The sequence below is a fragment of the Xiphophorus maculatus genome, chromosome 7 (genome assembly GCF_002775205.1).
Source record: "Xiphophorus maculatus strain JP 163 A chromosome 7, X_maculatus-5.0-male, whole genome shotgun sequence".
NCBI lineage: Eukaryota > Metazoa > Chordata > Actinopteri > Cyprinodontiformes > Poeciliidae > Xiphophorus > Xiphophorus maculatus.
Window position 1 is genome coordinate 4,379,528 of NC_036449.1, and position 12,951 is coordinate 4,392,478.

The 12,951-nt window shown below is 41.4% G+C and overlaps 1 protein-coding gene across 2 annotated transcripts in view; it reads left to right on the forward strand.

Annotated features, from left to right (window-relative positions):
• The window catches only part of pde1a (phosphodiesterase 1A), a 47,577-nt gene that overhangs the window by 14,768 nt on the left and 19,858 nt on the right, over nt 1-12,951 (forward strand). Inside the window, exon 2 of one of the 2 annotated variants that reach the window (XM_005803785.3) lies at nt 2,781-2,807. The exons of the other annotated variant lie outside the window; for it this stretch is intronic. Coding sequence (XP_005803842.2) covers nt 2,781-2,807 — 27 coding nt within the window. The remainder of the gene's footprint in view (nt 1-2,780; nt 2,808-12,951) is intronic. 2 annotated transcript variants of the gene reach the window in all.

Below are 12,951 nucleotides of genomic sequence, written 5' to 3' on the forward strand. Positions count from 1 at the left end.
ACCTTCAGGCCACGCGGCAGCTGAGGCCGGAGCCAGCAAATGATTTGTCGCTACAGACTCTTATTTAGAAAGACTCATTAATTAGCGCTCCGTCTTCATCTCCACACAGCAGCAGCTCTCGGTCACCGGCGGCGATCTGCGTGTGCACCCCGCCGACTCCGCCACACACACGCACACGCACGCACATCAGCGGGAGGACATTGTGAAAGATGATTATCTCTTAATTTCTCGTCATGAAATGAGGGGGGGGGGGGAAGTCATTTAAAACACACAGGAGGCTGTGATAGAAAATTGGAGGGGCAAAGAAAAGATTCGCTTGCAGAATCAGAAACGTACAGAATCTTTCTTACAAATGCACTTTTGTTGTGCAAACATGTACGTTGCCGCCGGCATAAGACAGGAATAATCAATCTCAATAAATTCAACGTGAAGCCTGAGTCTCTGGGTTGTGTGTGTGTGTGTGTATGTGTGTACACCATTAGGAATGAATGGCACAAATGCAAGTAGATAAAAAAAGAGAGAGAAGATGGAAATGGAGCGTGACAACATAAATGCATTCAGAGAGAAAAAGGTGAGCTGGGGGAGCAGATTCAGAATATACTGGCGCGAGACGAGACGGTCCTCCGGCAGACCGGATGTCCTTTTTTTTTTTTTGCTCACAGATCCTGTAATTTGTCACAAACTGCGACGAAGCCAATGAACTGGACTCGTTCCGTTTGTATGAAGACACAGATGAACAGACATTTATTTACGTCGTTCCTTCACAAATTTTACAATTGTCTTCAATCTCGGAAGTAATGGTGTTCAGAGGTTGTGTGTGAGTCGTGTGTAAAGTGCAAAAAAAAAAAAAAAGAGAGAGAAAAAGGTATCGTTTCTCGTGTTGTGTGTGTGTCCGTGTTTGGCAGAGTTATGACTCAGAGGGGAAAGTATTTAGATGCAAATGAGAGCAATCAGCCACTAAAAGGTTTAAAGTACCCCAATTTGCCTCCGTGAGCCTGTGCTGCCGCTGCAACCTCTGACCGAGTTGAAACCCGGGCGGGCAAACTCCAGTAAATAATTCCCAGAGGCTTTCAACAAGGACCCACCTGCTACTTTCGCCTCATATACCTCTTTTTTTTCCACCCTCAAACTCCTTTCCTGCTGTTTATTCAGGAGGCTCCTCTTTCATTTCTAAAGCGTTTTCCGTGCAGGAAGGTCCGAGTCTTTTCACCAGATCAAAGCAAAGTGTACTTAATGAACATGTCTCCCCCGGTCCTGCCTGTCTAAAGAGCGAAATCTCTTTAGCCACCCTCAAAAAACAAAACAAAACAAGAAACATTTAAATGTCCATATATGCATAGCGCTCCACAAAGAACTAACATTTAGTTTTATATTTTACTAATCTCATTTAAAACAAGGGTGAAAACACGCCTGTTTAGGCATTCGATTAATGTCAACTGGAACATTTTAAATTGTAGTTTTTCTTGTGGTTGTGTTGTTTTTGTTTTTTCTCTAATCGTGCAAAGCACCTTGAGCTGCCTTGTTGCTGAAAATGTGCTGGGTAAACAAAACGTTTTCTTTTTCCAATTTTTTTACCGAACCCAAACACGCCGAATTCTGCAGCACATCTACATGCTAAGGTTGTCAAAGTCAAGCTAGCATGCCTGATCTGCTTCCCTCTCTCTCTATTAAAACTTTTCCTGACCTTGTTGTCTAGTTGTTATAGTGTTGACAATTAGTGGCAAAGCACTGCATCCCTTTTCTTTTAAATATCAAATGTAAATTTAAGATTTAGCTCGTTATGTTCTCAACTTGACAGCTAAAACCAATGGTACTCGTTGTTGGGGAGGAGAAGTTTTTTGTGGGTTCTTGTGCGTGTGACGTCACATTGCAACGTGTCTACAAATAAAGTTTTCAAATTGGGGAAGAAGTCGATGTTCTGTTGTATTTCTTAAGAGCAAACTGCTGAGCAGAAGACAGAGTGAACTGCGGGGTATGAATCCACAATCGGAGGAAGTAGCAATCAGAGAGTTGACATTTAAATATTAATTGTTTCAGGGTGATTACTGTAAAAGGACAAGTAGAAACTCCAGCACTACAAAAGAATCCTGTAACAAGGGGCTACGTTGGCAGTGTGCTTCCTCCTTCTCAGTCTGGCCCCACAATCACGTCCTCGATGTTCTTAGGACTTAAGCTTTAAATCACAACACACATAAAACTTTAAGGAACGTTTTTTTTTTGCTTGTCAAGTAAAGGTTTATTTTTAAGTCCATGCCTTCAGTTGGTCCATCGAACAACAACATGATTTAGATCTGATTCAATGTAATAAATACCACATTTACGCCTTGATGGTGCTAAATTAGTTTACCACCTCTGAAGTGCCGGACGCTTCCTGTGCGCCGCTCTGCGTTTCTAGCTGCCGCCCCGCTCCAGTCTCTTGTGTAGGTCTGTTGATGAAGCCGGCTTGTAAATGTGTTTGTTAATGCCAGACAGCGTTGCCGACAGAGACATAATACTGAACACAAGATGTTTCTCATTAACAGCAGTGCAGAAGGTCAAGCCAATACATCATTCTGCGAACGAGAGCTATTTCGGTCTGACGGACGCAGAGCAGCAGTTCGTGGCTCCGCCACTCGATTAATGAGGCCTGATCCTGAAGCACAAGTTCGCTTCTCGTTTTCTTTGCTGCTTGTTTTTAATGGGGTTAACTCGGCCTCTGAGGGAACTCATGTTGATGGCTGTCTGTGTGCTGGATTTGATCATTCCAGTAACTTGTGTTGTTTTTTGTGTGTGTTTTACAGGCAGAAATACAAAATTACATCTCAGAGGTAAGATTTACAGACACACGCACACACACACACACGCACACACACACACACACACCCACGCACACGCACGCACACACACACACACACACACACACACACACACACACACACACACACACACGCACACACACACATACACACACACACACACACACACACACACACACACACACGCACACACGCACACACACACACACACGCCCCCCCCCCCCCCCCACACACACACGCACACACACACACACACTATAGAAAGGCAATCAGAAGCAATTGACATGACGCCACCTGTCAGTCAGTCCAGCGGTTTTTGTCGCAATTTGATCCAAAGTGAAACTGAACCAGCTTTACTTCCGACGCACATTGTCTGAGTTCATCGTTATGAATGCGCTGCGGTCAGAGGAGGGCAGAGTAACCAAAAATATACTCAGGTAAGAGTAAAACTACTTCAACGTATTTTTACTCAAGTAAAAATAAAAAGTAGCTGTAAAAGAAGTTACTCAAGTGAGAGTAACGAAGCATTTGGTAAAAATGGTTCTCACTACTGAGTAACCGATAAAATTATCAGTCGTTTAATATTTAAAAATTACATCATCAGATGGACCACAATATAAAGTTAAGTGGAAATTTTAAGTACCAAAATGAAAATAATTGATATAGTAACAAAAAAATAGCGAAATCAGACAATATATATATTTTTTTCCAAATCAGCTTCTGTGTCTGTTAAATCTTTGGTTAAAACCTGTTTGTTTTTCATTCGGTGGGTAGAGAATCCAGAAATTTTACTCAAGTAGCAGCAGATATAATTCATAATTAAAGCTGCAAGCAGCCTCGGGCGGCCCTCGCAGCAAGCGCCGCTCCGGCCTATTGGCCACCGCGGGGGTTCCAGCCACCGCAGAAGGTCTCGCACAATTTCCAGAGCCGCAGCCAACTCCCGACCGCAGAAGCTCCGCCGCAGTTTTCAGCACCGCCGCCCGCCAGCCACCGCAGAAGCTGTCGCGCATTTTCCCCGCCCGTCCACCAGGCGACACGCGTGAATGCGTTCGGCAGCGCTCCCTGACGACTGTCAAAAAATCTGGCGCAGATCGGTCGATGCGTCGAGGAGATACAACCCATGTATTAACTTAGGGGGCGCAGTGGAGCCAAATTACATTTCAAACCCGTCGGGCTCTTTAGAGGTGAACAAAGGTCATACATATCCAGTTTGGCGCCAATCGGATGATCTATGCCTGAATAAGAGCCAAACGTATGTATATGGCGAGGGACTGATATTCGCCATTTGGCCACGCCCACACGGTTCAGCCAGCAGCGAGCATTTACAGAGTTTATCATCCGAATCATCTTGATTAGGTCAAGAGAGCCATAAACAGAGCTTTCCAAGTAAAAAAATAGCACTTCCTGTTCCGAGGGGGCGGGGCCTAAGTGATGTCATCATTTGACCATTGGATATTATTGGACATTCGATTATGATCAATCACTGAACGTTTGGTGTCTCTGTGAGTTTTTGTGTTAGAATTACTAATTATTTAATTTTTTCCTCCATTACAACATTGAACTTTCATTCCGTAGGGCAATGCTGCCTTCTGGTGTCGAATTACTGAAATAATGAAACTATTTCAGTGGGCAGCAGAGGGCAGCATTGCCCTACAAACAACGAACATGGACTGTTTATTATGTAATTACACAGAAGATCTCTCTAATTCATTCTGAGGGGGCGGGGCTTAGATGACGTCATAATATGATGACATAGCATTGTCAGGCATCAGACCAGGATGAGTCAGGCCAAGTTTGGTGCAGCTCGGTCGAAACATGTGGAATCTAGAAGCAAACGTATGGCATCGGCGTTACAGGTCACTTCGCCTCGCCGCCACGCCCACCTGCTATGTCAAAGCCGGCCGGGGTTGGAATCCACAACACACCAACATGTTTTCTGTCTCTGGACACAGTTTCATGTTGATTAGGTCAAAGGGCTAAGATAGCGACCGTTCACAGTAAAACATGACACTTCCTGTTCTCAGGGGGCGTGGCCTAAGTGATGTCATCATTTCACCACAGGGTATTTTAGGACACCCGATGACGGCCAATCACTGAAAGTTTGGTGTCTCTGTGAGTTTCTGTGCAGGATATATAAGAGTTTGGTGTTTCATGGCGAGTAGGTGAACTTTGACCCCTGGTAACCCCCCTTCAGCAAGCTCATACAGTCACCAATTTGATAACTTTAAATCAGACATGCCTTATGATCAGACTGACCGAGTTTGAAGCCGATCAATCGAAATCCCTAGGAGGAGTTCGATCAAATACGAAGGCTGTAAACGTCAAACTCGAGGTCCAAAATGGACCTTCAATAGAAAATGGCCGACTTCCTGTTGGGTTTCGACCATGGCTCTAATAGACTTTTTTGTACGTCCTGACAAGATACACATATGTACCAAGTTTCGTAATTCTAAGTTAAAGCATGGCTTGGGGCTGTTCATTTAAAATACTCTAGGGGTCGCTATAGAGAAATTAGGCCACGCCCACCAAATATCGCTATGGATTCCTGTTCGGGGATGGATAAGGATCCATCCTAGTGAGTTTGGAGCAGCTCACCCCGAAACTGTGGAATTCAGAGCCAAACGAAATTCGACGGCGTTCGCAACGCCGCCACGCCCACCTGCTTCATCGCAGCCAGTCGGGGTTGGAATCCACAACACACCAACATGTCTTCTGCCTCTGGACACAGTTTCATGTTGATTAGGTAAAAGGGCTAAGATAGCGACCGTTCACAGTAAAACATTACACTTCCTGCTCTCAGGGGGCGTGGCCTATGTAAAAAAAAAATTTCACTGCAGGGTATTATAGGACACCCGATGCCGATCAATCACTGAAAGTTTGGTCCCTCTATGTGTTTTTGTATAGGAAATATAAGAGGTTTTTGTTTCATGGCGTGTAGGTGAACTTTGACCCCTGGTAACCCCCCTTCAACATGCTCCAAAACTCACCAATTTGATAACTTTAAATCAGACATGCCTTATGATCAGACTGACCGAGTTTGAAGCCGATCAATCGAAATCCCTAGGAGGAGTTCGATCAAATACGAAGGCTGTAAACGTCAAAATCGAGGAAAAAAATGGACGTTCAATACAAAATGGCCGACTTTCTGTGATAGTTGCACTATGACATTACTTGTAAATTCTGAGCGTCTTAGTGAGCTCTACAACTGTACCGAATTTCAAGTCTCTACGATGAAGTAAGTGAATAGCAATGGGTCTGTTGAAAATTGCTAGTTGCTGCCGTTGAGCAATTTTTTTTGCGATTTTTGCGGCGACCTTAAAATTCAAAATTTTTAAACCGCCTAGTCGCTTCCGCCAAGTTTGGTGAGTTTTTGAATATGATAAAGCCCCCAAAAAGGCGCACGAAGAGGGGGTAAGAATAATAATAATAATAATAATAAACAGTACAGATACAATAGGCCTTCGCAGCGCTTTGCTGCTCGGGCCTAATAAAATGACTCAGTAAAAAATATGGCGTAGTAAAAATACTCCTTAAAGTATGTTTTTTCAAAAATGTTTCTCAAGTAAATGTAATTGAGTAAACGTAACTAGCTGCTAACCAACTCTGGCTGCAGTGATTTGGAGAAAAATAGTAGGAAAAAACTATTAAATGTGGTTGGTGGAGAACTTGCGATTACAACATGCTTTACCCAAAGCCTCTATAGAGGGTGGAATAAAAATATATTCCATTTCAAAAACCCAAACCACGTCCGGAAAAATGTAAAAGATGACCTCAAGAACTTCAAGCTGAACATGGCAGTGGTTGACGGTACGACAACAACATGTTCATCTGTATGACGATAACTGCAAATAAATCTCCCATTTTTTTGGTCATTGCACCGTAGGCTTGATGGTTAAATCGAAAACGAATGCAGATTGGACATCTGCAGTTATTAGAGAAAAATTGCTTGATTGAGAATAAGATTTTACCATATGAAATATTCTGGGTGCCACAGAGAGAGAAAAAAAGATCATTTAAAAGCGTGTGGGCTCAGTATCAAGCAGCAGGACGGTTCCCATCAGATGAGTCACTGAGACCCGCAGACAGGCAAACGTAAAATAAAATACAGAAAATAAAAGTACGGCAGTAGATAAGAGGATCTGTAACATTTAAACTTCAGAAGGAATATTTAGGACAAAAAAGCCGAGGTAAATGGGTTTGAATAAAGTCTAAAAAAGGCTTTCATTGCTGTTTACTTGTGAATGCATGTCGGCAGAGGCTTACAGAGCAGACACACAGCTGATGATCCGTGACATGATTCCACATTCAGACGGAGAGCAGAAAGTATTCTGATCTCAAGGGAGACGTGACGGTGTGAACGAGAAAAAAAAACAAAATACAGGAAACAGTCAAACCTCCCGTTCACCCACACACCGAACTTTATAACGACAGGTTGCCATTCACTGTCAGAAAAACCTTTAATTATCTCCAGCTATATCCAAATACACAATGTCATTTAAAAAAAGGGAAACAATCTAGTCTTTAAGTTGAATTGTCCCTGTACCCATGGTAACTGCTAAATATTACATCCAGCTTTCTTCCAGTTTTCAAGTTTTTTTGGTTGCAGATTATAATAATTAAAAAAGTAGGTGCTGTGCCTCCGCTTCGTCATTAACTTCCTGACATTTCTCAGACTCTGTCACGGAGAAAAAAAATGCTGTTCATCCTCGTAATCAAAACGGACATACAGGAATATTTACCCATTTGAGCTTTTTGCCATTTTGTACCAAACTTGAATGTATTTAAAAAAAGATTTTATGCGATAGACTAATGGAAAGTTGTGCATACTAGCTTTAGAAAATAAGCAGTCTGCCCTTTCCTCTTAGTTAAAAATCACAGTCTCAGATTTTTCAGGTTCTGCCAGGTTCTGGATTGATCTGGTCCGTTCACACGTTTGATCTAAATCAACAGATTTAACAGTTTGGCGCGAACCATTTATAGGACTCTGCTATAGACTTCATTGCTATTAAATTTGAATATAATTAGAAAAAAATATTGATTTATTATTTAATAAATTGAAGGTTTCTGTGACATTTTGGTGAGTTATTTAGATTTAATTTTTGAAAAGTTTTTGCTGCTTCCCAGTTGTTTATTTCTCTTTATTAACATTGTGGATGTTTGAGTAAATCATGTGTGGATGATGTCAGCAGTTTTCTCTTTAAAAGTGAGTTTGAACATTTATTTTATTAATAGCATAAGAGTGCCTGATGATTTTTCATTTTGCCCTGATGCTTGTGTCAGAGACTCGGGGCGACTTTTCGCTGTGGTCTAAAAACATAAATGCTGATTCTAGCTGCAGATTATATTGTAACTATTAGAAAAAGTAGGCTTCATGGGCCCAATATTTTTTTTCACCCATGAATCCAAAGAGAACCAAAACTTTCCATTTCTTAATTATGCACTTTTGCATTAAATTATACAGCAGTTTGCAGAAGTATTCATACCCTTTGAACTTTTCCAATGTTGTCATAAGTTTTGAATTTTCTATCATGCATAATTTCATTTCCACTTCACCGCTTTCACACTAAACTCCAATGAAATATATTCACGTTCGTGTTTGTAGAGTGAGAAAATGTAGGAAAGTTCAGGGGTGTGAATACTTTTACCAGCCACTGTACATGGAAACAAGAACTGATCCCACCCAAATGTTGTCAATTTAGACGTGTTAAAGTGTAAAAGTATAAAATGTCTCACTACATCTTAAAATACCATCAATTCAAATTGAATTAAATTCAGAAACATTTTGTATAATCCTTGATAATTCTCTGTCTCCCTCCCTGGAGGCTCTTTTAGGTAACTTAAAATAAAAGGTTACTCACTGGACATGAAAGATTTTTTTTTCAGTAAAGTGAGGAGAGAGCTGACAAAATGTTAAGTGGACCGGTTCTGCAAAATGGAGGGTGAGGGAACCAGCGGGTCATCAGAAAGAGGAAGTCAACCTTTGGAATAGTGAAAGACAGACAGCAGGCAGAAATGTATGGAGAGACAAATATGGACAGGCGGGCAGGTGGCTCGCCTTAGCATGCCGGCCGCCAGGCAGCAGCCCAGGCTGTGTGCGGCGCCCCAGGAAAACAGTATTCATCAGAATCAGTTAACGATGGACACAAACACAGACTAAATCTCTGCTGCTGCTGCTGTTGACGGGAGATGGAGAAAGAGCAGCGCTGACTGCTGCGGCGAGCCAGAGTCTAAACGGAGCACAGGTGTGCCAGCTGTAAATTTGGAAGAAGTCAAAAACAGCCGTCACACTCTTTAACACACACGAGAACGAGTGTGGATCTGAGAGAAACCAGAGAGAGAGGAAACGGAAACGTCTGGAGAATCTTATGTGGCGTCAAAACAGATGGCATCAAACGTAAAAGAACTGGGAAATAAAAACGCGCAAAGGGACGAAATTGTGCATTACCCTGTCTAATTTACATAGATTCATGTGCAGTTATGATCAGTGCTTGGTTGGCAAGCCATTTTGCAGTGATTGTTAAAAAAAAACAAGCCTAAAAAAGACACTGGAATACATTGTGTCATATTTTACAGAAACAAAAAACCCCCTATTCACATTCAGTGTATGATTTGACAGGATAACTCTTTGTTTGATAGTTTTATAAACGGACTCGTGTGAATCAGCAGTCCAACGTTAAGTGCAGTGTTCCTCTCCTCTGTTTGACAAAGCGGGACTGACGAGCAGCGGTTCTGGACGACCACATTATTGCACATTATGTGTCAAGATGAAAAACTTTTTCTTCTGCGCAGTATAAACTCTGGACTTCTTGTTCTACGATCAGGACGGGGAATCGCTAAGCTGGAATTGTCTTAACCACTCAGTGTCAAAAATAATGCTGCGATCTTCTCATTTCTCACCTTACATGATACGGCCTGTCATTCACTGACAGGAATAGAGCGACACAGGGTAGGGCTGCCAACCCTCCGCAGATAAAACAAAATTAAAACCCTCTCGTCACTGTTCTAATGTAGAATTTAAGTTGGCTGTATATTATGTTCTAAAAATGTCTATTACACCCTATATATTAATGTATCGACATTGGGCCGACTGATTCTTATAAAACTCTATTTTGTAAAATCTTATACAATGATCAAAGTGAAAAATAACTTTAAACTAACACCTGCTGATACACATCATACATCAAGACTACGAGTCACCGATAAGAAATGTGGGCCGATGTCGATATCTGATGTTAATATTGCTGTTGTGTGCCGATGTTATTTTCCAATCCAACAATCGCTGTCACATGACCAAACAAATATCACATGACCAAGCCCCTCCAGAAACAAACAGCAACAAGATGGACATAAATGGATTGTTAACATCGGCCAAGTTTTACTTATTGGACTGATACCGGTGTTAGCGCCGATTTGTCGTGCATCTCTAATTAAGACACAATCGCATTTCATTTCAGAGGACTAGCAATAGGATACAGAAAATAACTTTAAATGGTCTTCTGTCGAGGCAGGTGCAAAAATTGCCCCTGAAGGGCAAAAACAGAAGCGGAGGGTTAGCTGTGGCAAATGACTGCAGTCGGGCCATTATTCCGTCAATTTAAAGGGCCGGTATTATGTGTTCTCCAGGCACATAGTGACATTTTATAGCCCAAGTATCAAGGAACCATGTTACTTTCAATTGTTATAAATATTCCAAATTATATTTCTGAGGCAATTTATCACCTTGAAATGGGGCCTCTGTCTCTTTAAGAGCTCATACGACGAGCCCAGCAGAGCTCACCAGGTGTTTGACAATAGCTGCTGACGCTAGTCTGGAGGAGCTGAGTGATGGAAGTGCCTTGCAAAAAATGTGAGAGCAAACATGGTTGCCATGGGAAATTGAAGGATTTTTCAAACATGCATGAAAGAATCAAAGCAACACTCCAGGTATGTTTTTGAGGAAGGGATAACATTATAACATGATGTAAAGCTAACAAAACAAAAGAAGTCAGTTTTATATAAATCTGCCCCTTTTTAAAAAAACATGGAGATTTATTAAACTGGTCAAATAAGCTAATAGATTTTGCTGTTATTAAACTGTCCTTTTAATTCGTCTTTCTTCTGCTTTCTCTTAGCACCATAAGAGAAAGCAGAATCAATAAATAAAAAAATCAGTTTTTAAAATAAACTTTTATGACTACAATCAATGGCATAATAAATGTTCGGAATTCAGAAACATGAAATTTTTTGGAACATCAGTGTTATTTATACGGTAGTGCCAGGATTTATGATCGTCTGGCTAAATCTGCAACATTTACACAATTCACTGCATCACTCCTCTCAACTCTTAGAGCGGAGGGATTCTGAAAGGAGGGCTCAAATTAGATTTGTTTTTTTTTCTCGTACATTTGAGTTTACTGAATTTGTTTCTTTGCTGACAAGAAAGTGTTTAAAATCTCCATGGTGACTTTTTGCTTTGCACCGACTGATCTATCATTCCTACTTTCTGTATCGGTTTGCATGCAGAGTATCTGAGATCCAGCGTCATGAAAGAAAGTTTGACTGGAGGACAATTGGCCTTTGCTGCCGTGGTAACAACTACAAGCTGTTCTTTGTCAAGTTTCGTGAAAATCTGGCCGACTGCAGCAGCATGAACTTTTCTGACTGACTAAAAGTGCCGCCTTGGCTAGGAAAAGCACAGTGCATAATGTTTATTTGACAGCTTGTTTATTCCCCGTAGGAGCCTCCAGTCGTTTAGCGCTGGCGCCGGCTGATTGACAGGAGGCACGGTGTCATCATGTGTCCATCTGGAGGAAGCAGATTTCCACATTCTGGTTGTGCGGTGCGAACGGGACAGCAGCTGTGTGGGTGCAAAGTACGAGGATCAAGTGGGTTGGCAGGTGTCTGAAGTCTGCAGGGAGGCTCTCTCAGGGCTGCTGTTTCCTCTTGTGGAGGGTAGAAGGCACAGACTGCAATATATGAGGATCTCCGTGTGGTAAAGCACTGAAATGACAAAGCAGTAGCTCTGAACATTTCGTGTGTTTGTCGTTTGAATCAAGCTTGGCATGCGTTAATTATGCCATGGAAAGAGTGATTATATTAGGTGTTGTAAGTTTTTCTTGTGTCTGATGTCAACCTGAGTCATTTAAGAATCTGATCTGATCCAGAGACATGAGATGTGTAGAGCACACAGATTTTAACTCCCCAAGACAATAGGGCCAGAGTGCTGACCCCCGGTTGGCTGCCTCTATATTTACTTATTTAATAGATAAATACAAAGTCATTTAATCTTATGCTTTTGTAAAGGGATAGATTTTTTTAACTTACATTTTATTTAATTTCATTACTTGGAGGGCATAGTTAATTATTTAATGGGACATTTATTGTTACATTTATTTATTTTAAAGAACATTCACATTTTAATTATATAACATTTAAAAGTTGCATAAGGAGTTTCAAACTAATCTAATTGTTCAAATTCAATTCAAAAATTCCAAAATACTTTTTTGGTCCCAAATGAAAATTAAATCGAATCACGATGATTCTGAAAATATGATTTTCTTACGTCCACCCTCACCACAACCACAAAGTTGGTGTCTCGCCTTTGAAGATGAAGCTTCTCCTCGGAACCGCAGTTTCCAAGCATCTGAGTTTCACTGAGCATCCCTCTCCCACGACTCCTCCACTCGGCTCCTTCAGACTAGCCAGCAGCAATTAGCAAACACCTGGTGGAACTGCACTATCTGCTGAGCTTGTTACAGGAGCTACTTCTCAGTGAAACGCTGGTAAAAAGATTGTTAAAGGGTTAATAGAGGAGCCATGTTGTGATGACTTCCTGAAGGCGGAGTTTCAGAAAGAGCAGAAGCTTCTTAAAGAGACAGAGGCCCAATTTCAAGGTGTTAGAAGTCACATTTCTTTAAGTCATATTTGAGACATACAGCATTTTTATAACAACTGAAGGTAACAGTTACTTGACTGTACTATGAAATGTCACAATGTGACAATAAAACAACGTGGTGGAGCCATCAGAAGGACCTTTATAAATACAGCTGTGTCTCATTCAAACAAGAGATTCCCAAAGAAAGCAGCTACAGTAAGGCAGACGCTCGTGGACAGAAACATGTTTTTATATGTAAATAACCTTGTAAAAGTAAACATAGCTTTAAAACCCATTTTGTAA